Raw genomic sequence first — 24,179 nt, forward strand, 5'->3', positions numbered from 1 at the left:
GGAAGCGGAGCAGAGGGCGGAGTGAGCAGTGAGCACAGGGCAGGAGAGAGGAGGGGACTTGCAGATGCGTGTAGAACAGGAGGATTAGAGCGGATGGGAGGTGAAGGTGAGTGCTGGTCTGTCTCTGGTGACACTACCTGATGCTCGCTGCCGCCCTCATGATGACTGAAGGTTCTCAGTCAGTGGCAGACTCTGCTCCAGCCCATATCCAGGCCCCAGCAAGCCCAGTGACAGTCCCCAGGGGGTAAATGTCTGATAAAGGGGTAGGGGGGATGTCTGGTGAAAGTGTTCAGTGGCACAGGGATGGGGGGAGGGGGATCACCTAAAATGACACAGGAGGATCAGAGGGGGCAATCAAAATGACACAGGAGGATCAAAAGGGGTTACTACCATGTTTCCCCGAAAATAAGACAGGTTTCCTTCTGAGTGAAATATAAGTCATCCCCCTGAAAATAAGCCCCTGCCCCCCGGCTCTGTCTCAGAATGATTTAATGCTACCGCTTGTCATACGAGGGAGTCAAAAGAGGTATGCTAGTCTGGGATGCAGCCAGCACTCACCGTGCTAAAGACATGAAGACATTTCTTCACGAAAGAAAAATAGATCAGATGATTCCCGCAGGAATGACGGCCTATCTCCAGACCCTTGATATTGCAATAAAGAAGCCATTCAAAGACAATTTGTGCATGGAAATTAATGACTACATTGAAAATAGAATGGAGAGAAATCGGCGTGGAAACTTTGTGAAACCTAAACTGCAATAAGTTGTGACTTGGGTGAAGAATTCATGGGAGAAAATCACTCACAGTTGCATTGTAAATGCACTGGGAGCAGGCTACCTTGACAAGAAGTACTCATTTAAAGACAGTGCTATTGCTAAACATGAGAGATATGGTCCACTGATTCTGAAAGAAATGGAGTCACAAGAAATTCACCAGGAAATTCAGGAATTGCATTTTTATGTTCCAGAAGATGACGACATGATTGTCATTGAATAAATGAGTAAATTCTTGATACTGTAGGACTCACAGTTTGATTTGTGTTGACAACTACCATACCGTATACAGATAATAAATTTCCTTTATTTTCATTTAACAATAAATGTGTACCGTATTCTTCTCCATGGAAAGATAAGACATCCCCTGAAAATAAGACCTAGTGCATCTTTGGGAGCAAAAATTAATATAAGACACTGTCTTATTTTCGGGGAAACGGTATCTGACTAGGTCAGGTCTCCCCACCCGCTAGACGGCACTTCAATGAGAAACCAAACCCTGCACTCAAAAGAATCAGCCTGTGACCAGAGGTGGGACCCCGGGCCACCTGGGGATCCCATTACCCCTCGGGGCCCTTGAGCCTCCCTGACTTTCTAGGCTCTAGGTTCTGTTTCTCCTCCCCTCGATTTGGATGGCCCTGCTCCTTCCTCCCAGGCACTTGAACCTCGGGCCTAAAGAGAACCACCTCTTGTCCCCCAGGAACCCTACTTCCCTTGGAAACCGCCTCCACCGGCCTGTGGAGGACATGTCCCTTTTGCATTCACTGCACACTGTCCCGTGTGGAAAAGAGGTACCTTTATTTGAATAGAACAAATACACCAGCCCAAGGGCAAATGCTTGTAGCTCTGCCCAGAGGTGTTGGCAGGGCCCTGGCCCTCAGCAGAATTCACAGCAGCCCAGAAGGCAAGGCCCCTAAGCCCTTCACAGCATTATCTAGGTTCGTACATTCAGCCTGCACAGGGCAAGAGAGCTGCACCAGCTTCAGGAGCTCAGCAGGCACTAGGTGGGTGAGCCTGAGGAATCAAGCACAGCTTCTGGGCATTGTATACCCGCCCTCAAGCAGCAGCATGTGGCACTGAGGCGCTGAACTAGTATGATGGGTCCCAAGGCACAGCCTCTGCCCACCCTCACAAGCCTGGGGCTACTGAAGTCTTTAAGTCAAAACACCTCGCTCCAAAAATCCAGGCTTGGCCAGGAAACCCATCGCCTGGTGAGGATAGGGAGGGCTCCTTTGGGCCTCAGTGAGTCAAGCTGAGGAGCCCAAGCCTAAACCCCGATTCATGCCTTCAAGCCACTCAGCTGGAACCGGGCCTCTTCCGATATGCCGAACTGTTCCAGGGGGTCCTGTGTGATGGAGAGGTAGCATGAGCCCTGGCTCAGGACCCCCTCCCCCCCACTCCACCACCACTTCCCATGCCCCAAGCACACCTTGCCAGTCATCTTCTGGATCTCATTCCTGTAGAAGATGAGGCTCCTGCGCATGAATTCGTAGCTGGGAAAGGAAGTGGCCTGTGTGCACAGAGCCCAGCTCTGCCCTTGCCCCAGGCACCCAGGCCAGGATATACCCCACACCCTACCTGGCTCGTCGAAGAGCTCCCATCCACTCCTGACATTGCTCCTCGCTGTGGCACTCAAAGTGATACTTCCTCTCCGGGTCCTCGATGAAACCTGCAGGGGAAGGGCCCCATCTGTCCCAGCTCACTCCCACCACCACCACTCCCACGCCACCGGCCTGTTTCCTGTTGCCATTTCTACAACTGTCCTCTCCTCTAGACCCAGCTTGGGCTCACCGCTTCCCACAGGCTATAGACTGTATCCCCCAAAAAGAGTATGTTCAAAACCTAGCTCCTGGAACCTGGGAACAGAGCCCATTTGGGTATAAGGTTGTTGCAGGTGTAATTAGTTAAGGTGAGGATATAAAAAGGAGATCTGGACACAGACGCAGGGTAAAGGCCACGGGACTATGAAGGCAGAAATCAGGGTGGCACTTCTACAAGATTGCCAACAGCCTCCAGAAATCGGAAGGGCCTGGCTCCTGGCTCAGAAGGAACCAGTCCTGCAGACACCCCAACCTCGAACTCCTACCTTCCAGCATTGGGAGAAATAACATTTTGCTGCTGAAGCCTCACAGTTTGTGGCACGTTAAGCCCACTACAGAAAATTAAAAGTTCTGCCTTTCCCTGCAGACTCGATCCTCCCAAAAGTGACTCAGGATAATCCTCTGGGGTCCCCAGCCGGGCATTGAGAACCGGTGCTCCGCGGTTCTCAGTAGAGGCACCCGGAGAGGGCAGTGCTCGCCCACAGAAGTGAAAGCCCTGGAGGCCTTGGCGGTGACCCAGCGGAGCGCGCAGCCCCGCCCGGAACGGCGGACTTTGTTTATGGGGAGGGGCAGAACGGAGCTCGGGTCCCCGCCCCCCGCACTCACTGATGGAGAAGCCGCTGGGCTCTTCCTGGGTGACTCTGCAGTGCTCCAGCAGGAGAGCTCCGACGGGCTGGGGGCAGAGGAGCCGGATGGGCGGGCCATCCGGGGACCCCAGCTCCCCAACCCCAGCCCGGGGCCCGCCTTCCCGCCGCCCTACCTCGGCCTCGTCGGTCCGGAAGTAGAAGAGGAAATTGACTACCAGCTTCACCAGCCGCCGTTTCACCACTGTGGACACAGGGCGGGCTCTCGCGGGCTCGGTGACCGCCCATCCCGCCCCAACCGGCACCCCCGTCCGCCCGGCCCCCGGCTCACAGCCCTTACCCCACTCACCGCTGCCCTTCTTGGGGCCTCGCATGCCGAGTTCGGCTGCCAGCTCAGCCGGCTGCCGGGACAGCGCCTGCAATTCCTTCTCGTTGTAGCGCATGGCGGCCCAGGTCCCAGAACGCTAAGCGCGGGCCGCGATTTCCCGGCCGCCGCGCCAAAAAAGTCCCACAGCGCCGCCCCGGAAGCGCTTCCAAAGCTATTGCGCCTGCGCTTACCGGACTTCTCAATCAGTACCTCACCGGGGAGGGGCACTAGCGTCCCGGGGGTGGGGGTGGGATTGGGGCACAGAAACAGAGTGGAGCCCTCGTCGGGCGTAGGGGATAGCGGGCGACACGACGGTCATTATATTGGACCGGTTTGGAAAGTAAGCACCCCTACTGAAATGGACCGGAACAGGCCTAGGAGGGCAAGTCCCAGCCCTCCGAGTTAGACTGACTGAGAAGTGCTGTGTTTTGGTTCGTGGTGTGTTTTTTGTGTGTGCTTTATTTGTTGAGCCTCGTGGGCATGCGCACTCCTGCTTCCGGTGCCTCCCCCCTTTTCCCTCTCACTTCCGGAGTGTCTTGCCTGTACTCACGAGCGGGCGAAACTTGCGCACAAGGGAAGTCCCGCCCCGTTTGCCTCCGGAAGTGCTTCTTTAGGCCGCGCTTGTCCACTGGACGAAGTCGTAGCGGCCCCGTGGCGGGTGAAAAGGCGACGGGATCCCGGCCTCGGGTGCAGGTGAGGAACGAGGCGAGAGCGGCGGCCCTGGAGCCCGGAGTGCCCTGGAAGGGCGCCTGCGGCGCGGCTGAGGGCGGGCGGGCGGGTGCGTTGCCCACTCCTCAGGAATGTCGGGTCTCTGTGTCCCTGACACCCCACCGCTGCTGAGATCCGGTCGCGGGCGCGCAGCCCACAGGGCGCCTTCCGAGTAACCGAGAACTTCTCGGAGCATTAAGTTGCGTCCGTTAGTTTGACTGGCTTTGTGGTCCGAGAGTCACACGGTGCCGCTGAGCCCCAGGGTCTGTACCTGGCATGAGGGTAAGGGTGGTCACGGATTCCAGGCCAGCTAAGTAAGAAATAAGGCCCTGAGGACAGAGTGCCCCACCGCACCCAAGGCCACAGAGCTCGGCAGCTGGCCCCTTTTCGCCAGCGAAGCCCCGAGGTTACATGACTTTCCTACTGAGATGCCAGGACCGTTTTTCCGATACCCTCTGGCAGCGCAGAACCAGGGAGAGGAGTTCCCAACGTTAATAGTCTGTTTGCCTTGTTTAAGGAGATTATAACCTGCTCATAAAAGCGGTCATTCATCCCTGTATCCTCCTTGGCCCCAGAGGACGCCTCTGCTCAAAGCTGAAAGCCGGCTTTCTGGGTGTGTCGCTTTTAGACAGCCTTTTGGCTTCTTACTGAGATCGATGAGGTCTGATTTCTGCCCCCCTCCTCCCCATCCAGGCCAACTTCACTCTCCATACCTGGATGTATTTATGTCATGAGCGTTAGTCAATCATTAGTTCTGTTTTCATTTATTATTTTTATCGATTGATGTCAGAGCAAGGAAGGGGGAAAGAGAAACATTGATTTGTTGTTCCACATATTTATGCATTTATTGTTTAATTCTTGTAAGTGCCCTGACGGGGGAGCAAATCCAGACAGTGCTCTGTTTCTGAGGCTGGAAATATTGTTCACTATTAAGGCAAGTCACATGTTCATCTGTGTTGCTTTTCCTGTACTGTTCATTCTCGACCCACCCCACCCTCCAAAGCTAATTCATGTCTTCATCTTTTCTGTTAGCTTGGTTTTTAATTTTTTCAAATGTATATTTTATTGATTTTTTACAGAGAAGAAGGGAAAGGGATAGAGAGCTAGAAACATCGATGAGAGAGAAACATCAATCAGCTGCCTCCTGCACACTCTTCGCTGGGTTTGTGCCTGCAACCAAGGTACATGCCCTTGACCGAAATAGAACCTGGGACCCTTCAGTCCACAGGCTGACACTCTATCTACTGAGCCAAACCGGTCAGGTCTTGCTTGGTTTTTAGTTTTTATTTATTGATTCAAGAGAGAGACTCGGATTTGTTGTTTTGCTTATCTATGGTTGCTTCTTGTATGTGCCCTGACTGGGGATCAAGCCCACAATCTTGGTATATTGGGATGATTCTCTAGCCAACTGAGCTACCTAGCCAGGAGCCTGATTTTCTTTGCCGGCTGTTAATTTTTTCCTCAAAGCTCCAGCACTTCACATAACAGTAGGTGGTATTTTTCCACAGGTTTAAAGGAATTGATCCTTTTATTTTATTTTCCCCAGACCCTGCACTCTGCTACTCCACAGTTGTTCTAGAACTTTATGTTAGCACTCTCCTGAGTTGGCTTGTTTTCAATCTGACCATTTTTTTCTCTTCTTACTATAAGCTCATCTGGTAGTTTTTGAAGAAATTGATTGACCAGTGGGTTGATTTTGAGTCCTTGTTGTTTGAAAACTAGAGACCCAGCACACAAAATTCCGGGTGCTGGCTTAAACCGGCAGTCAGACATCCCTCTCACAATCCTGGACCGCTGGACTACCTGCCTGCCTGCCTGATCGCCCCTCACTGCCTCCCCTGCCAGCCTGGTCATCCCTAACTGTTCCCCTGCCAGCCTGATTGCCCCTAATTGCCGCCCTCTGCCGGCCTGGCCGCCCGTTTGGTTATGATGGTTGCTTAGGCTCTTATATAGGTAGATGGCTTTGTTTACCCTCACAGTTTGGGTATGAAATTAAAATTCTGGGTTGAAGATCCACATTGAGACCTGTGAGAATGTTGCTCCTTTTATGAGTTCAGTGCTGTTCTGAAAGCCGGCCTTTACCGTTATGAATAACACTGGCCCGGTTCTGCTTTGTGACCTATTATTTCTTTGACTAATGAAAACGGGTTTTCCTCAGTGGTGTAAAGTTTCTTGAGCCACTTATTGAAGAAGGTCTTTTTGTTCTGTGGGAAGAATTAGATCCTTTTAGTCCTGGGGCATTTTCTTTTAATCCTTTGGTAATTATCTTTGATAATACTCTCTCTTTCTGTTTTCACTCTGGAATTCCATTTAGGTTTGTACTGTGCTCCTCTCTTTTCATTTTTTTTGTTCTCCTTTATGAGAGATTTCTTTGACCTTCAAGCGCTTGTATTCAATTATTTGGATCATCCAGTCTCTACTTTCCAAGGGCTGACCTTTGGCATCCTGTTCAAGTTTCGTGGTCCAGTAACTTCTCTGATAATTCAGGAGGGTGCTATCATCTTCTCTTGAAGTTTCCATTAGGTTTCTTGTTCCTTGGATATGTTTGATGCTTTGTGTCTGTTATGTGAAGTTATCAGCTTCTTGTGGCTCTCACTGCTCAGTGGGCCTGGCATGGGAACCCCCTGCTGTCAGTGAGAATACTTTCCCCGGCCTTCTTTACCCAGAAACGCCTTCTACAGTGCCCCTCAGCTGAGCCTCCAGGCGGGCTGCTGCCTTCTAGACACAGTGGGAGGAAGGACAGTCTGCCTGCTGGCCAGTAGGCTGTTTTTTTGTTGTTGTTTGTTGTTGTTGTTTTAATATATTTTATTGGTTTTTTACAGAGAGGAAGGGAGATAGTTAGAATCATCAATGAGAGAGAGTCATCGATCAGCTGCCTCTTGCACACCCCCTACTGGGGATATGCCTGAAACCAAGGTACATGCATGCCCTTGACCGGAATCAAACCCGGGACCCTCCAGTCCGCAGACCGACGCTCTATCCACTGAGCCAAACCGGTTTCGGCAGTAGGCTGGTTTTGATGGACTTCCCTCTTTTCAACCTGGCCCTCATCCCCAGCCTCTCTTGTGCCTGCCTCTCTCAGCTGAGAGACCCCTCATTCCATTTTTTCTGAATATAAAACTGGTTTCTCTGGGGAGCTGAGGGTACCTGGGCAGGGACCTTCCTCTCAGGATCAGGGTGTGAGTTCTCATTTCATTCCGGGTGGGGGTGCTGCCAGGAGAGGGATAACGTGTACCATGGGCTGGGAGGTACCCACAGTTTGGGTTCCAGTCGTTACTGGTTTTTATTCTAGGTGAGCAGTTAAGTATTTGCTTGGGTTTGGATTTCCCTGAGCCAGATTCACTGGGTACTTTTCTCAGCACCAGCTGCCACTAGTGATTCAGGTGCTTATTCTGAAGGAACTGGGCTTGAGTCCCTCAGTGACAGCTGGCCACATTGAGCAACGTTTACCACCTCTCCCCTCCCCCCCTCCTTCAGGTATCCCCCCAGTCCAGTAAAGCCCAAAGGCCTTCACCATGGACTTCCAACATCGCCCGGGGGGCAAGACCGGGAGTGGGGGCGTGGCCTCCTCTTCCGAGAGCAACAAGGACCGGCGGGAGCGCCTCCGGCAGCTGGCCCTGGAGACCATCGACATCAACAAGGTGAGGTGGGGCCCCGGGAGGTCCCCGCAGCCTCCCCCTCACCATGGAGTCCTGTTCCGGATTCTCGCACCTGTGACCTTGAGCAGTTGTCTGGCTCTGTGGGCCTTGTTCTCCTAGTTGTTAAAAAAAGGAACTTGACCTAGAGCAGCAGGTTTCCAAGACTGCTGTTACCCTAAATTTCAAGGGCTTTTTTTTACTGTATGAGGTGTTTTGGTTTTGTTTATCTAATTAATCAGTATCTTGGAGAATCTCCAGTGGGGAGGGCCAGGATGGCAGCACATGAGTTGCTCTCATTTCAGCCATAGGCAGTGAAGGGCAACATTTTAGTTTAACGTTTTACCAACACAGAACTGTTGGTAGACCAGTTCTCCCCCTGGGAACAGATGATACTGGGCAGCGTCAGTGTGTGGGGAGCCATCCTAGGCGCTGTGAGGTGTCGAGCAGATCCCTTCCTCACTCGATGCCAGGAGCACTCCAGTCACAGATGTCTCCAGACACGTTGCCCAGGGATCCGGGTGAGAGCCTGGCAGCCAGTGTATGGTTCACATAGACTTTGAAACCCTCAGAGGTGTGTACGGCCAGGCAGCCTCTCAAAGCCTCACGGGTTGAGGTCGGTTCTCTTACTTTCCCTATTTTCCAGATGAAAAAATAGTTGTGATGACAGAGAATGTGTCACTGTCAAAGATGACACGACCCCTGAGCAGTGGAGTTAGAATTTGAACCCCACGGGTCTGCTCCCCATCAGCGATCAGCAGCACTGCCATGCTGCCTGGCTTATGGAGTCACCTGTCCAGCCCACAGGACTTGTAGAGACGTGGGTCTCCATCACCTTTCCCTTCACCCACGTGCTGGTCCTCCTCTGCCTGTACCTGCCTTGTGCTGCAGCACTTGGAAGGCTGGTGGGTTGTGGCCAGATTCCTGCCCCCGTCCTGGAGATAGATGACCAGCTGTGCTCCTTGGGCTCTGCCTCCTTCCAGACCCACAATTGCCACCCATGTGGGGCCAGGGACTCCCCTGGAGAGCCCTTCTGCTCAGAGTAGGGGCCAAGGACCAGCAGTGTCCGCGTCCGCCCCAGGCACTTATTGTAGATACAGAGTCGTCCCCAGCACTGCCCTGGCAGGCCCATGCCGAGCTGGCCCCAGTTTTCTAGTCCTTTGTCCCAGAACATCTGTCCCAGAGGACAACAGCACCCCTCCCTCGCCAGCCAGGGGAGAGCCCTGCTTCTCGGGCACTGCTCGTGGCAGGGAGGACTCAGGGTACCATCTCCCTCGATCTAATGGACTCTGCCTCCCTCCCAGGACCCTTATTTCATGAAGAACCACCTGGGCTCATATGAATGCAAGCTGTGCCTGACACTCCACAACAATGAGGTGAGTTCTCTGGTCCATCGCCCCCACGGCCCTTCCCCTGTTCCGAGGAGAAGCTCTGGCAGGACGCGCTGCTCCCACCCCTCCTCCGGGCTCCTGCTTGTTAACCTGTTGTTCATGACTCGGCCGAGGGTGGAGGGGTGCTGGGGGCCGCCACTCACGCACTGAGCACAGCTTCCGGTGCATCTTCCTAGAAGAGATGCTGGTCACTCCAGCGGAAACCGAGCCCTCTGTCCCCAGCCTGGGCCCTGCACTCCTGGGGCCCAGAGGCCACCAGAGCTGTGAATTTGCTGCTTGTACATTTTCCTTTAATGCCACTGGTGCCATTGTCATACAGATGTGAGCACATCTGGGAACATTTGACAGTGGGTTTTGAGGTCTAGTGGTGTAGCTCCGGTTCTTTCCTTTAAGGACTGTGAGGTTATCCATGTGCTCATCTGACAAGTGCTCACGTCGGGTTCAGCATGCAGCAATGAGCAGGTCCTGTTTGTCCTTCCCCTGTGTTGTCGAACATTTGCTTTGTTTTGGAATTTGTTCGCAACTATGGGCATTGTGCTGTCGAACGGCCTTGTATGCCAGGGTCTCTCCCTTCTGCACTGTAGATACTGGGGCCCTGCTCCCAGGAGGCAGAGGGAGAGCAGGACTGGTTGAGGGGCATCCAGGCCCCATCCCTGCTCACTTTGTCCCACTCTAGGGGAGCTACCTCGCGCACACCCAGGGGAAAAAGCACCAGACCAACCTGTGAGTATGTCACCCCTGCTTCCTGCTCAAAGCCCTGGGCCCCGGGCTGGGAGCTGGCACTTCTCTCCGTGTCTGAGCCACACCGGACAGTGGCACAGAGGTAGTTCGGGGCCAGCCTGTCCTGTGATCAGTACATTGTGGGTGGGTACAGCTACCCGAGCGTGAGGGGAGGAACGGGATATGCTCCTTACCTAGCAAGGAGAAAGGTGTGGGTTCTCAGAAGGCTCCCTAGTAAGGAACAATGGGAAATGTGACAGGAGAAAGGTGCCCATGCCTGTCCCACCCATTTCCATTCAAACCTTGAGACACCCCCCACCCACCCATTCAACCCCACCCCTCCCAACGCCCTCACTTAGCAGAGGCTCTCCAAGGTCGATGTGGGGGCAGGATGGCTCCTAGCACCTGGGCCTGTGGCCTTGGCGTGTGTGTGTGTGTGTGTGTGTGTGTGTGTGTGTGAGAGAGAGAGAGAGAGAGAGAGAGAGAGAAGGAGCAGCAGCACTGTGCCCGTCATGCCTATAGGGCCCGGCGAGCAGCCAAAGAGGCTAAGGAGGCCCCCGCCCAGCCAGCACCAGAGAAGGTCAAGGTAGAAGTGAAGAAGTTTGTGAAGATCGGCCGCCCAGGCTATAAAGGTAAGTCTGTTTGGGGGTAGGCTGGCCCACAGCTGGTGTTGGGAAGGGGTGAGCCTTTTGTCCAGAACCCTGGTCCCGCTCCTGAGCCATATACGCACTGCTGTTCACTGGCCTTCATTTGCTCAGACCTTTCATTGCTTTCAGAAACCATCCACCCCACTGGGGTCCCCCCTCCATGTGAACTTTCTCAAACATGACCTTGTGGATGCCACTCCCCTGTGCGCCTATCAGGGTGCTGTGAGAGCTCAGTTGTTTGCACTCTTAGTGGAGATGAGTGATGTGTGGGAGGGGCAGTGAGCCTCCTGGTTCCTTTCCTGTGAGCATAGAACGAGGCCCTGGCTCCTCTGGACTGAGGAGAGAGGGGAGTGAGAGGGCAATGGTCTGTGTCAGTGGCAGCTAACTCAGCAGGGCCATTGGCGGGAAAGGGCTCTGGGTTACTTAGTTCAGGAAGCTGGTCATATGACCCTGTTGGAATATAGGGGACTATGTTCTAACAACATGTGTGTATCTGCACTGTAGACAGGACACAGCGTGCACACCAGCTTATGAATCAGGGCTACAATGGCAGGGTCCCCGTGGGGCCACCAAAGGCCTTTGCCGTGATAGACTGTCAGTTTCTGCCATGAGTGTAGCGGGGAGAGCCTGAGGGGCTTACAGGGGAATTTACATGCCTGGGAGCTGTGCAGAGAGCAGCCTGAAGCCACAGGACTCTGGTATGAAGGGCACCTCTCCCGAGGCAGGGCTGCAGGCCTCCCTTGCCCCACACACCTGGTGCCTCCTGTCTTCAGTTCCTGCTCAGTGCTCAGTGCTGCCCCAGGCCCCGGGGGGATTAGGGCAACTCCGAGCCACGTTCTCCCACCGCCACTTCCATGGTCTCGGGCAGGGGGCGCCTATAGCACAGAGCTCTCCCGGGCCTGGTTGGGGCCTTACAGCCAGGTGACCTCCCCTGGTGTCCTGCCCTCCGGGGTCCTGAGCCTTGGGCGGGTGACGAGCTGGCCTGGACCTGAGACCCCTGTGTGTTGCAGTGACCAAGCAGAGGGACACAGAGATGGGCCAGCAGAGCCTCCTCTTCCAGGTGAGCCGAGGCCCAGGGACAGTCATGAGGGGAGGGGCTCCTGGGAAGCAGTGCTGCCATTTGGCTGTATCCCCACAGATCGACTATCCTGAGATCGCTGACGGTATCATGCCACGCCACCGCTTCATGTCTGCCTACGAGCAGAGGATCGAGCCCCCAGACAGGCGCTGGCAGTACCTGCTGATGGCTGCCGAGCCCTACGAGACCATTGCCTTCAAGGTAGCTTGTGCTGCCCCCTCCAGAGGTGTCCTTCCCAATAGGGGCTGCTTCTGGGGTGGGAAGGGGCATCCTAAGATGGTGCCCCCACCAGGAGCAGTGCATGCTTCTGTGCTGGGCTGGTCAGGGATTCCTTGACCGTGTCCTGTGCCCTAACAGACACTGGTGAACACAATATTGTAAATATTTAACTGGGGCGATGGGGGTCACTAGGCAGCAGAGCTAGAATGTAAGCTGTGTCTGGTACTCCAAAACCAAGCCCTCTTCCTTCATGAAGGGCTCTCTCTGCTGGGCCTGCTCTAACACCTGGGAGCAGTCCCTGCCTAAACCTGGGCCTTGGGCTCCCTGCCATTTTCCACCCCTTTCCCCCACCCCCATCCCACCCCCGCAGGTGCCAAGCAGAGAGATTGACAAGGCCGAGGGCAAGTTTTGGACTCACTGGAACCGGGAAACCAAGCAGGTAAGTCACTCTGGGTCCAAGCAATTCAAGGAATTTCCGGTGGCTACCCTGGCCATCCTCTCTCCCCTCCCATGACCCCCAAGGCTCCATTCAGCTTTTCCGTGTTTTTTTCCAGTTCTTCCTCCAGTTCCACTTTAAGATGGAAAAGCCTCCAGCCCCACCAAGCCTCCCAGCTGGGCCTCCTGGGGTGAAGCGGCCACCACCCCCACTGATGAATGGCTTGCCCCCTCGGCCACCACTGCCTGAGTCTTTGCCTCCACCCCCACCAGGAGGCCTGCCTCTGCCCCCCATGCCACCCAGTGGGCCTACACCTGCAGGGCCCCCGGGCCCTCCCCAGCTGCCCCCCCCAGCTCCTGGAGTCCACCCTCCAGCACCAGTGGTCCACCCACCAACATCTGGGGTTCACCCTCCAGCTCCTGGGGTCCATCCCCCAGCACCGGTGGTCCACCCACCAACATCTGGGGTTCATCCCCCTGCTCCCGGGGTTCACCCAGCCCCAGGAGTCCATCCTCCAGCCCCAGGTGTCCACCCTCCCCCATCGGCTGGAGTTCACCCCCAGACCCCAGGGGTACACCCACAAGCTTCTTCAGTCCACCCCCAGGCCCCTGGGGTACACCCCCCAGCCCCGGGGATGCACCCCCAGCCACCTGGGGTACACCCCCCTCCTCCAGGGGTTCATCCTCAAGCTCCTGGGATTCACCCCCAGCCTCCTGGAGTTCATCCCTCCAATCCCGGGGTCCACCCCCCAGCTCCCATGCCCCCAATGATGAGACCCCCACTGCCCTCCGAAGGCCCTGGAAACATTCCACCCCCTCCCCCAGCCAACTGAAAAGCCACCCCCTCATTGCAGGTCTACTTTCCTGTTTCCCTCTCTCCCCTCCCCAATCGAGTTTGGTGTTTGTACAGGCTGTGCCGTGTCCCTAGATCTCATTAAACAGCCTTCTCAGAAGCCTGGTTGCATTGCTGTGTCCATGGTGTGGGCAGGGGCGCTGTGGCGTGGCCCCTCCACCGTATGTGGGAGTGGTTCGGGGTCAGGCTTCCAAGACTCCGTGGCCATCAGGACACTGGTGGGTGTTCCAACATGTCCTCTGTGTCCTAGAACTCCAGATGGAAGACGGACATGCCCGCAGTGGGTCTGGGGTCCAGCCTGTCGGGGGAGAGCAAAGCAGAGGGGTTCTCTGTCCTCGGGGTCTCCAGGCCAAGATGCCGGAGCTCCTTTGGCACCTTGGTTCCTAAGGCAGGAGGCGTGGACAGGAGACTTGAGAGCTCCAGCTGAGCCTGGAGACCTCCCACCTGGTGGTCTGAACACACCGAGACAACCGGTGTCTTGGGTCTCAGGGAGGGGCCTCTGCCCTCCTCCAGGCCCGGCCCTACAGCTGTTGATGTTTGGTCCATCTGGGCTGGTCACTCCCTGCTCACATTCCCACTGCTGTCTCCGGAGAGAAAACCTCAAGGACAGTTGGACAAATCGGTCACAAGCCACACTTTCTATCACTGGTGGGAAGGAGATAGGGGCCCGAACAGAAGGGGCTTTGAGCGGGCCCAGGCTTGGAGGGGAGCTCAGGCACTGGCCCCCAAGGTCACCTCCTGGGAGGCGATAGGGGCTGTCCTCCAGCACACAAACACCCTGGGCTGGCCCATATAAGCGGAGTGGCCAAGCCCCTTACAATTCCCAGGATGAGGGCTGCACCTCTCTCTCTGCCGGTCCTGCTGCTATGGGCGATGGGGCCCCTGATGGGGGCTGGGACCCCTGGAGAAGAAACACCTGGGGAGCCTGCAGGCACTGGGGGTCTCATCTTCCACCAAGACTGGGACTGGCCAGCCCCCCAGGTTTTGCCTCCGCGCAGTCAGCGAGACTCCCTGTGCCTGGTGACGCTGGCTGGTGGCAGCAACGGCAGCAGTGCCCCCCTCCGGGTGGCGGGAGCCCTGAGGGGCTACGAGCAGGCCTTCCTGGAGGCCGTGCGTCGAGCCCGCTGGGGGCCTCGCGACCTGGCCACCTTCGGCGTCTGCACCCCTAGCCACGAGCACGCTGCGCTGCCCCTTTTGCGGTGGCTTAGAGTGTGGCTGGGGGAGCCCGGGGGGCAGCAGCTGGCAGTCCTGCACCTGGAGGAAGGTACGTGGGGCCCCCGGCTGAGGCGGGGCAGGCTGCTCTGCTGTGGTCCCTAGCCATCATTCCCATTACATGATGGCCATCATTTTCCCAGGGAAGACCCTGGGCCCCTCTCTGACGTGGGGAAGTTGAAGCCTATGGCCCTGCTCCCTTGGGCTGGGCCGAGCCTGCAGCCTGGGAGGTGTGGGCCCCTATCTTTGCCAGTGAATGCTGGGCTCCCAGACCACCCCTCCTGCACTGCCGGGGAAGGTCCCACTCCGGGAGGGAGCCATGGGGCTGGGCCAGCAGTGGAGGGTGCCCCTGTGACAGCAGGTAGCCCAGAGTGAGAGGTGGCCTGTCCTCAGGGGCCATTGACCTCAGATACACTTCCAGGAAGGGGCTGCCCACGTGACACATGGACCTCCACTCAGGAGGTCCCCAAACCCAAGAGACCTCAAGGGTTCAGGGATGACAGGCAGCAGCCCACCACCCACCCTGTCCTGGCAAGGACCTGCACCTTGTGTTGAGGTGTGTCCACCCCCGTGAGTGTCCCAAGGCTCCCAGTTGGGGTGGAGCTCTCCCTCCCTGAAGGACAGGCTTGGGCGAGGGGCTCAGGCCTCAGCAGCTCAGCTGTCCTTCCCCATTATCCTGGCGGCAGTGACGTGGGAGCCAACACCCTCGCTGAGGTTCCAGGAGCCTCCACCTGGAGAAATCAGCCCCCCGGAGATGGCGCTGCTGGTGCTGTACCCCGGGCCCGGCCCGGAGGTCACTGTAACGGGGGCCGGGCTGCTGGGCACCCAGGTATCAGGGTTGAGTTGGGCATTCCTTCACCCCCAGTAACCCTTACCCATAGCAGGAGGGGAGGGGTGGTTCAACCGTCTTCACTGGGGGAAAGGCTCCAGGGGTCCAGGGTAGACCCTGGAAGGGGTGCTAAGGGCAGAGAACAGAGCATGGCTGGCATCCTGCGCCCCGCCCAGCCAGGCTGAGCTCCCATCTCCTCAGAGTCTCTGTCTGTCCCGGGACACCGGCTACCTGGCGCTGGCAGTGGACCGCCCCACGGGGGCCTGGCAGGGCGTGGGTCTTGCCCTAACGCTTCGGCACCGCGAAAACGGTAGGCTGGGAGAAGAGGGAGCGGCGCGGGCCGCTGCCCTAGACCCCAGCTCCTGACTGGCCCGGCGCCCTCCCCCCAGGTACCGCCCTGAGCACCGCGCAGCTGCAGGCGTTGCTGTTCGGCGCCGACCCCCGATGCTTCACGCGGAGGACCCCGGCCCTCCTCCTGTTGCCGAGGCCCGGGCTCACGGCCATGCCCGCGCGCGGTCAGCTGGACACAGTGCCCTTCCCGTCCCCCAGGTGCGCCTTGGCCCAGCCCCGGGGCCCGGGGAGGTGGGTGAGGGCAGCTGAGCCCACATCCAGTCTCCGCCTTTCAGTCCCACCCCAGAGCCCGAGGAGCCACTCCCTGGCGCCGGCACCGATCCCTTCCTGGAGACACTCACGCGCCTGGTGCGCACGCTACGGGGACCCCAAGCCCGGGCCTCGCCGCCGCGCCTGGCCCTGGACCCCGCCGCGCTGGCCGGCTTCCCGCAGGGCCTGGTCAACCTGTCGGACCCGGTGGCCCTGGAGCGCCTGCTTGACGGCGGCGAGGAGCCCCTGCTGCTGCTGCTGCCGCCCGCCGCTGCCGCCGCGGGGGACCCCACGCCGCCGCCGGGCCCCGAGTCCTCGCCGTGGGCGGCCGACCTGGCGCACCGAGTGGCCGCGGAGCTGCAGGCGGCTGCCGCCGAGCTGCGCGGCCTCCCGGGGCTGCCGCCCGCCGCCCCGCCGCTGCTGGCGCGCCTGCTGGCGCTGTGCCCCGGGGACTCAGGGGGCCCCGGCGGCCCGCTGCGCGCGCTGCTGCTGCTGAAGGCGCTGCAGGGCCTGCGCACCGAGTGGCGCGGGAGGGCGTGGGGCGGGCCGGCGCGGGCGCAGCGCAGCGCGGGGGCCGGGGCCGCGGACGAGCCGTGCGCGCTGCGCGAGCTGAGCGTGGACCTCCGTGCGGAGCGCTCGGTGCTCATCCCCGAGACGTACCAGGCCAACAACTGCCAGGGCTCCTGCGGATGGCCGCAGTCCGACCGCAACCCGCGCTACGGCAACCACGTGGTGCTGCTGCTCAAGATGCAGGCCCGCGGGGCGGCCCTGGCGCGCCCTCCCTGCTGCGTGCCCACGGCCTACGCGGGCAAGCTGCTCATCACCCTGTCGGAGGAGCGCATCAGCGCGCACCACGTGCCCAACATGGTGGCCACCGAGTGCGGCTGCCGGTGACTCCGCGCCGCGCCCCGAGCCGCGCCCCTGTCCGTATTTATTCGCCACCGAATCATCACCCCAATAAAGACCACAAGCGCACGGCGGAGGTGTCCGTGCACGTTTGGGGGGCAGGCGGGGCCTCCTCCAGCCGGCTCTCTGGCGCGCAGGGCCGGGTCATCGGTTGGCACTGCCTCCTCCCTTGGCTACCCCACCCCTGTCTGAGGTTCCCGTCCCAGGCATGCAGGCCCCGGGCTAGATCCGGAGCCGAGGTGCAAAGGAGCAGGCGACGTGGGGCCGCAGCACGCGCTTTATTTCGCGAGGACCAGGGTCTAACCCGGAAGACGTGCCGGGGTCCCGGCGCAGGGCCCGGGCCGGCTCAGTCGCACCCCTTCCCCGCGCGGTGCTTCCGGCGGCCCGGAGGCCAGTCCTCGGCGCTGGGGCGTCGCGGAGAGGCCCAGGCCTGCCTCTTCCTGTGCTTGGCCTCTCCGGAGTCCCGCTCCCACGGCCGATGGCCCTCTTCTCGTGCCTTCCCTCGCTGGGGCGGAGGTTCCCGGGGCTCCCTGGCCGGCCGGGGCTTCTCCGGCTTCCATGGTCTCTCTTCGGTCCGCGGCCTCTCCTTGCGCGGCCTCTCCCTCCGCGGCCTCTCCTTCTGCGGCCTCCCTTGGGGCCCTTCGTGGGCGAGGGGCGCGCGCTCCCCCCCAGCGGCCTCCTCAGGGTCCCCGGCCTCCTTCCCTGCAGCCTCCGCACTCCCGGGAGCCTCTGTCTCCTCCGCCGGCACCGGGGGCGCAGCGGGCCCCGGCGGGGGCGTCCAGGCCTCGGGCTTCAGCTGCAACCAGTGCGGGATGATGGAATCAGCGCAACCCCCCCCCCCCCCCCCCCCGTACTCCCTCGTCCCAGGCACAGCCCCTTCCTTCGGAAGAGGGTTCAGCGCCCGCAGTCGCTGAAGGAAATTCTTACCGGGGGCGATGGCTTTTTTGGCGCAGAGCTTGGAGGGACCCATGGCGCAGGGGCAGGGGCAGGGGCAGGGGCGTCCGCCCCTCCAATCACCATGTCTGGGGGGGGGGGGAAGTAAATCAGCCGGCGCCAAGAGCCAGACACACGTCCGTCCCAGCCCTCTTCCCTGGGACAGACAGGTGCAGCCCTGGGCAAGCGTTCGGTCCCCGCTGCTGAGACCAAACCTCAGTGGCTAACGGACAGGGCCTATTTCTCTGCGGCTGCAGGTGCCGCCCGTGGTCATCCTGGGAGTGCACGGCCCATGGGGGGTAGGGGAGCATAGCCCGGGGAGGGAGGTGCACCAAGCTCCATACTGGGAGGGGAAGGTCCCCTCCTCCACGACAAGGTGCACAGTGTATGGGGGGGGGGGCGGGGGGGGCGGCCAAGCCCATCCGGGAGAGAGGGGCCCAGGCGGACCTCGGAGGTGCAGAGAGGAGGACCCCGCACAAGGCCCATGCTGGGGAGACAGGGGGTGACGTGGGAGGGGGACGTCTAAGATTCGGACCCGGGGGCACAGGCTCACCGCGACACAGCTGGAAGGCCGAGCCCAGCAGCGCCACCAGCGAGGCGAGCACCAGGCACTTGTTGAGCGACACGTCCCCCCAGGGCAGCTCCTCGCTCAGGGCCGGGGGCGGCGGCGGCGGCTGCGGGGGCGGCGCGGCCTGGGCCTTCTTGCGCGCCGGGCTCCTCGGGGCTTCAGGAACATGTGCGGGGTTTGGGCGCGGTTCCCAGGGGCGGACCTGCACCCTGAACCCCGCTCAGCCCTGCCTGGCTGTGTGGCCCTAGGCAGGGGGCTGATTTGGCAGCTTCACTGGTATGTGAAGAATATTCTAGGTCCTTAGCTGAAGCTTAGTAGCACCTTAGCTGGTGTTATAATGAGCTAGAGGCCCAATGCACGAAATTTGTGCAAGGGGCTAGGCCCCCTGCCACTTTGGCTGCTTCTGCCCCCGCCCCCACGACCCCCACTGCCTTGGCTTCGTCCGGAAGGCCATCCGGAAGGATGTCCGGTCTAATTAGCATATTATGCTTTTATTATAGATTAGCAGAAGCTCCCAGACCTTTCCGTCACTACCTGTGACACCTGGTCACCACACAGCCAGGAGCCAACCTTGCAGCACCCTGTCCCCCTTTCACCCCAGATCCACCCACCCCACCGAGGAGCAGCTCCCCATGTCAGCCCATGCCCACCCCCCGTCACCCTGCCTCCTGCAAACCGACTTGCTCCTGCTTTCGGCCTCTCCTTGCCGGATCCTGGGGCCCCTTTGGCCACAGACTCCTTTTCTGTCTTCTTGGGCCTGGTATCCACTTTACCCGCAGGGCTGCCCTCCGCCTCTGGCTCCTGAGAATCCTGTGGGGAGTCACCAGTCACCTTGGGTATTTCCTTCCGGTCTTTCCTCGGAGGGAGCCCAAGACCTTCCCATGGGCTGCAGAAACCCACCCTCCTTGGCCAGCGTGTCCCTGATTCCAGGGGAGTCCTGGGCTGACACCCCAGAGCCCCAGCTACTCACGTGGGACCAGCTGTCGGCCAGCCGGGGTGCCGCCGCTGTTAGTGGGAAAAGAGGAAGGAGACTCAAGGTCATGGGGACCCTCAGGCCAATCCCGCCCTCCTCCGGGCTCTGCTGGGCGAGGGCCTGGTGACTGCTCCCACTTCACAGGCAGGAAAGCAGAGAGGCACACGGCGGTTCCCTGGCAGGCTAGGGTTGGAACCCCAACCAGTGTGTCCCAGCCCCTCTCTGGGGAGGGGGGAGCGCTTCTTATAGGCACCAATGAGCCTACAAGGAGCTGCCAAGCTTATAACACCTGAGGCACCAGTGAGCCAGAGGTGGGGAATGGGAGCACGGGTCACAGTTTAAGCCAGTGTGAGGGTCCAAGTCCCGCCTCTAAAGGTGAGCCATCTTCAGAATGGGGGGCGTGGTCTTCATCCTGCCAGCACCCCCAAGGATGCTGCCAGCCCAGTTCTCTGGGGGCCTGCCTGGTCAGAGCCCAGCCAGTACAGAGAGGTCCTCACCCGCCTGGCAGCTGCCCAGGCCTCCATCAGGCTTCTCCAAGGCCATGGTTGTCATGGAGATGTCTGAGAAGCAGCAGGTTCAGTTCAGGCTCAAGCTGTGGAGGGGGCGGTGGATGGGAAAGAGGGAGCTTGCATTTACTGAGCCCCGGAGTGAGCCTGGGCCTGAGTTCATGTATTACCGGCCTCTGCCTACCCCAGCCCTGAAGGACCATCTTCGTGGAGCCCTCATTACCTGGCAAATTCATACTCAGGGCATGCCCGGGTACACTCCCTGACCCCCCGAGGCCTGCCTTGGGACCCCTCCCCATTGGCTAGTCTCTCTGGGGCCCCAGCATCCCTGAGTACACAGCAGAGGCTGCTGGGACCCAGAAAGGATTAGGACCCACCCAAAGTCACAAAGAGATGAGCAAGAGCTCAGACCAGAGCCCTGGGCCCCAGGCTCGGCTCATGTTCTCTGAGACCAGGGGCTATTTTTATCCGTTGCCCAGGAGCCGTGGGATGGCCAGCGCGCAGCACACCCCCTTCCAGACCTCTGCCCCCAAGGGATCTCCCTCTGGACCACTCTCACCTGCAGTGCCTGGCACCTCGTTCCCCACTGGTCCCCTAAATCTAGGGGCTCAAGTTCACAACAGGCAGGGGGTCCCTGTCTCCTCTCACTGCCTCTCCTCCTTCAGAGCGGAGGAGGAAACTGAGGCTAAAGACCGAGGTACTGCCCAGAGGTCGTACGAGAGCCCAAGGTCAAACCCAAGTCTGTTGGCATCGCAAAGCCCTGCTGTTCAGGGTCCCTGGCACCTCTGGCTGCCTGTGTTAGCGTGTCCCATCTCTGGGCAGAAAGGTGACTCTGCTCTGGGTCTGGAGCAGGGCAGTGGAGGGGCCTCATGGGCAGGGGGTGTGAACCCCTAGGAGTGTAGGGGGCAGCCACGAGAGTTGGGGACCCCCATGGACTTCAGAGGTGCCCTCCCCAGGCCCCTGGGGACCCTCATCCCCGCCCAGGCCTCTCCCGACCCCACTTACTTCACAGCCAGCATGCTGGGCCCGGTAGCCGGGATGGAGATGGAGGGTGACTCCTGGAAAGACAGCAACAGGTGGCCAGAGGCAGAGGGAGGGCCAATCAGCTCTGTGGCTGGGACAGGAAGGGGAGGAGAGCCAGGCACAGCTGGGGCGTCACCCCCCTTCCCCCCAGCCTGCTTGCAGGAGGGCCAGGCATTGGCTGAAGGGCGATCCACCCCCACTCCAGAAAGAGCCACTGTGCCGAAACCAGTTTGGTTCAGTGGTAGAGCGGCGGTCTGCGGACTGAAAGGTCCTGGGTTCGATTCCGGTCAAGGGCATATACATTGGTTGCGGGCACATCCCCAGTAGGGGGTGTGCAAGAGGCAGCTGGTCGATGTTTCTCTCTCATCGACGTTTGTAGCTCTCTATCTCTTTCCCTTCCTCTCTGTAAAAAATCAATAAAATATATTAAAGAGAGAGAGAGAGAGAGAGAGAGAGAGCGAGCGCCACTGTCAGGCTGGCCATGGCAAGCTGGGGATGTTCTTTCAGGTCCCTAAGCATCAGAAAAGGGGCTTAGGGGGTGAGCGCACCATAAAAGGTGGTCCTCTCGCCTTCTCCGTGGATTCTGTCAGCAGGCCTTTTTGAACCACGGATTGTGTGCCAGCCCAACAGCCAGCCTGGCCTGCGGGGCCCAGGGCAGCGGGAAGGGCTTCCTGGAGGATCGGCCACCTTGGGAAGCTGGGCTCTTCGGCCCATCTGCCACGTGCTCACTTCCTCCCGGGGCACAGGGAGGGTGAAAGGAGTTGCTCTTTTTATTTATTTATTTTTTAATTTTATATATATATATACAGTATATATTATTTTTTACAGAGAGGAAGAGAGAGGGATAGAGAGCTAGAAACATCGATGAGAGAGAATCATTGATCAGCTGCCTCCTGCACCCCCCCCACTGGAGATGTGCCCGCAACCAAGGTACATGCCCTTGACAGGAATCGAACCTGGGACCTTTCAGTCCGCAGGCCGACACTCTATCCACTGAGTTTCAGCAGGAATTGCTCTTTTTAAACAAACACTGGATAACTGTAGGCTGTATCATGCCACCTAGTCACGTGTGTGCATACTTTTGTTTGGTCCAACAAATACCCTACCACCCAGCCCAGCCTAGCAGTAAGGGAAATTATTTGTCATTAAAAAAAAAAAAAAGTAACACTTTATAGAGATACTATTTACACACCATACAAAGTGTACAATTCAATGGTGTTTAGTACAGCTCTGCCACCATCACCTCTATCTAATTCCAGAACATTTCGTCAACCCAGAAAGAAAGCCCGCCCCCATTAGCAGTAGCTCTACAAACCCTCATCTCCCCCAGCCCCTGGCAACCTCTCACCCAACTCCTGCCTCTGTGGATTTGCCTGTTCTGAACATTTCATGGAGTCACACACTGTGTGTTTTGTGTCTGGCTATATACACATATAAGGTATAAGCACAGATATTAAGAATATACACAGAATTAAGGAAATAGTAAAGAAGTTATTGGCCAGTGCTACCTTGGAGGAAGTTAAATGAAGCAGATTTGCAAAAATATGAAAACCGACGCTCTATCCACTGAGCCAAACTGGTTTCGGCTGAATTTGCTGTTTTAAATTGCATTTCTTGGAGCTCCAGTGGCACAATCGGTTAGCGTGCTCGGTACTTACAAACTGCATTTCTTTTTTCTTGTTTTTGTTGTTGTTAATCCTCATATGAGGATATTTTTTCCATTGACTTCTTTTTTAAAAAAAATATATTTTATTGATTTTTTACAGAGAGGAAGGGAGAGAGAGAGCCAGAAACGTCGATGAGAGAGAAACATTGATCAGCCGCCTCCTGCACACCCCCCACCGGGGATGTGCCGGCAACCAACGTACATGGCCTTCACCGGAATAGAACCCGGGACCTTTCAGTCCGCAGACCTACGCTCTACCACTGAGCCAAACTGGTTTCGGCTCCATTGACTTCTTAAAAATTTTATTTTTATTGATTTCAGAGAGGAAAGGAGAGGGAAGAGAGAGATAGAAACATCAATGATGAGAGAGAATCACTTGATTGGCTGACTCCTTGATCCCCACTGGGGATCAAGCCCACAAGCCAGAGCATGTGCCCCTGACCAGAATCTAACCTGGGACCCTTCAGTCCACAGGTTGACACTCTATGCACTTGGCCATTGACTTTTTTGAGAGAGAGGCAAAGAGAGAGAGGGAGGAGAGAGAGAGAGAGAGAAACATTGATGTGAAAGAGACACCTCCATGTGCTGCCTCCCACAAGTGCCTGGGAGTGGACAGGGATCGAACCTGCAACCAGGTACCTGCCCTGGACAAGGAATCAAGCCCTCAACCCTTCAGTGGGCAGGTTGATACTCTAACCACTGAGCCACATGCATAGGCCAGGGCTTAAAATCACGTTTATATGCAATTTTTAGTGTAATACTTTGCATGGCCATAATTGTTCCTTGCTTTTATAGTTGTGTTTTGTACATTTTTGATTTCTTTATATCGATATAAGGTCATAGATTCTTAAACTGTTGTAGTTTTCAGTACAGTTAAAATTAGTTTGTTTAAGACCTATTTTTAATCAAGTAGGACAGAAACTATTAAAGCTGGCTTTATACATGCAGAAACCAGTGCAGTATTTAGTATATGAAGTATTTTTAATACACATCTGCCAGTGTAAAAATTCAGTGACAGAGTGTTCATATTAAGAGTATATAAGCTTTGCCCTACCAGTGTGGCTCAGTGGTTGAGTGCCAACCTATGAACCAGATCACGGTTGGATTCCCAAATAGGGCACATGACCTGGGTTGCTGGCTCCATCCCCAGTAGAGGGCATGCAGAAGGCAGCCAATCAATGATCCTCTCTCATGTTTCTATCTCTCTCTCCCTCTCTGAATTCAATAAGAATATAGTAGAAAAGAAGAGGAGAGGAGAGGAGAGGAGAAAAGAGTAGAGGAGAGGAGAGGAAAGAAATAAGATGCTGAAACCGGTTTGGCTCAGTGGATAGAGCGTCGGCCTACAGACTAAAAGGTCCCAGGTTCGATTCCAGTCAAGGGTATGTACCTTGGTTGTGGGCATAATCCCCAGTAGGGGGCGTGCAAGAGGCAGCTGGTCGATGTTTCTCATTGATGTTTCTAGCTTTCTATCCTTCTCTCTTCCTCTCACTCAAAACTTAATAAAATATATTTAAAAGAAAAGAAAAGACTATATAAGCTTTGCCCTGGCTGGTGTTTCTCAGTGGTTAGAGTGTCACCCTTGGACTGAACAGTTTCAGATTCAATTCCCAGTCAACGGCACATACTTGGGTTTTGGGTCCACTTCCTGCCCTGGAGTGAGGTTTGTGAGGGAGCCAACCAGTTGATGTGTCTCTTACATCGATGTTTCTCTCTCTCCCTCTCCCTTCCTCTGG

The 24,179-nt window shown here is 57.4% G+C and overlaps 4 protein-coding genes across 8 annotated transcripts; 2 read left to right on the forward strand and 2 right to left on the reverse strand.

Moving 5' to 3' along the window:
- Window positions 1–1,549: 1,549 nt before the first annotated feature.
- PLEKHJ1 (pleckstrin homology domain containing J1) lies at window positions 1,550–3,735 on the reverse strand. Of its 2 annotated transcripts, none has more exons than XM_084883569.1 (6): window positions 3,527–3,735; window positions 3,354–3,421; window positions 3,200–3,266; window positions 2,352–2,442; window positions 2,203–2,248; window positions 1,550–2,118 (listed from the first exon to the last, which is right to left on the reverse strand). In XM_084883569.1, exons 1-6 carry the CDS (start codon window positions 3,618–3,620, stop codon window positions 2,053–2,055), a joined length of 432 nt encoding a protein of 143 aa, XP_084739695.1. In that variant the 5' UTR covers window positions 3,621–3,735; the 3' UTR covers window positions 1,550–2,052. The 2 variants fall into 2 exon arrangements, with proteins under 2 accessions (XP_084739695.1, XP_084739694.1); XM_084883568.1 differs by having other exon boundaries at window positions 2,203–2,266; window positions 3,527–3,666.
- Window positions 3,736–4,099: 364 nt separating this feature from the next.
- On the forward strand, window positions 4,100–13,330 carry SF3A2 (splicing factor 3a subunit 2). Of its 3 annotated transcripts, none has more exons than XM_084883540.1 (9): window positions 4,100–4,237; window positions 7,730–7,893; window positions 9,192–9,263; window positions 9,955–10,001; window positions 10,521–10,630; window positions 11,656–11,705; window positions 11,784–11,924; window positions 12,313–12,381; window positions 12,497–13,330. In XM_084883540.1, exons 2-9 carry the CDS (start codon window positions 7,768–7,770, stop codon window positions 13,208–13,210), a joined length of 1,329 nt encoding a protein of 442 aa, XP_084739666.1. In that variant the 5' UTR covers window positions 4,100–4,237; window positions 7,730–7,767; the 3' UTR covers window positions 13,211–13,330. The 3 variants fall into 3 exon arrangements, with proteins under 3 accessions (XP_084739666.1, XP_084739667.1, XP_084739668.1); XM_084883541.1 differs by having other exon boundaries at window positions 4,140–4,249; XM_084883542.1 differs by lacking the exon at window positions 4,100–4,237 and adding an exon at window positions 4,845–4,865.
- Window positions 13,331–13,475: 145 nt separating this feature from the next.
- AMH (anti-Mullerian hormone) lies at window positions 13,476–16,928 on the forward strand. Its single transcript, XM_084883588.1, has 5 exons — window positions 13,476–14,494; window positions 15,129–15,271; window positions 15,473–15,581; window positions 15,661–15,820; window positions 15,898–16,928. Exons 1-5 carry the CDS (start codon window positions 14,059–14,061, stop codon window positions 16,763–16,765), a joined length of 1,716 nt encoding a protein of 571 aa, XP_084739714.1. The 5' UTR covers window positions 13,476–14,058; the 3' UTR covers window positions 16,766–16,928.
- Window positions 16,929–17,039: 111 nt separating this feature from the next.
- JSRP1 (junctional sarcoplasmic reticulum protein 1) lies at window positions 17,040–24,086 on the reverse strand. Of its 2 annotated transcripts, XM_084886091.1 has the most exons (8): window positions 24,072–24,086; window positions 20,763–20,815; window positions 19,749–19,843; window positions 19,249–19,283; window positions 18,959–19,088; window positions 18,264–18,434; window positions 17,705–17,799; window positions 17,040–17,573 (listed from the first exon to the last, which is right to left on the reverse strand). In XM_084886091.1, exons 3-8 carry the CDS (start codon window positions 19,801–19,803, stop codon window positions 17,124–17,126), a joined length of 936 nt encoding a protein of 311 aa, XP_084742217.1. In that variant the 5' UTR covers window positions 19,804–19,843; window positions 20,763–20,815; window positions 24,072–24,086; the 3' UTR covers window positions 17,040–17,123. The 2 variants fall into 2 exon arrangements, with proteins under 2 accessions (XP_084742217.1, XP_084742216.1); XM_084886090.1 differs by lacking the exon at window positions 24,072–24,086 and having other exon boundaries at window positions 20,763–20,858.
- Between the last annotated feature and the right edge of the window lie 93 nt (window positions 24,087–24,179).

The sequence above is a fragment of the Pipistrellus hanaki genome, assembly GCF_964339955.1.
Source record: "Pipistrellus hanaki genome assembly, chromosome: 5".
Taxonomy (NCBI): domain Eukaryota; kingdom Metazoa; phylum Chordata; class Mammalia; order Chiroptera; family Vespertilionidae; genus Pipistrellus; species Pipistrellus hanaki.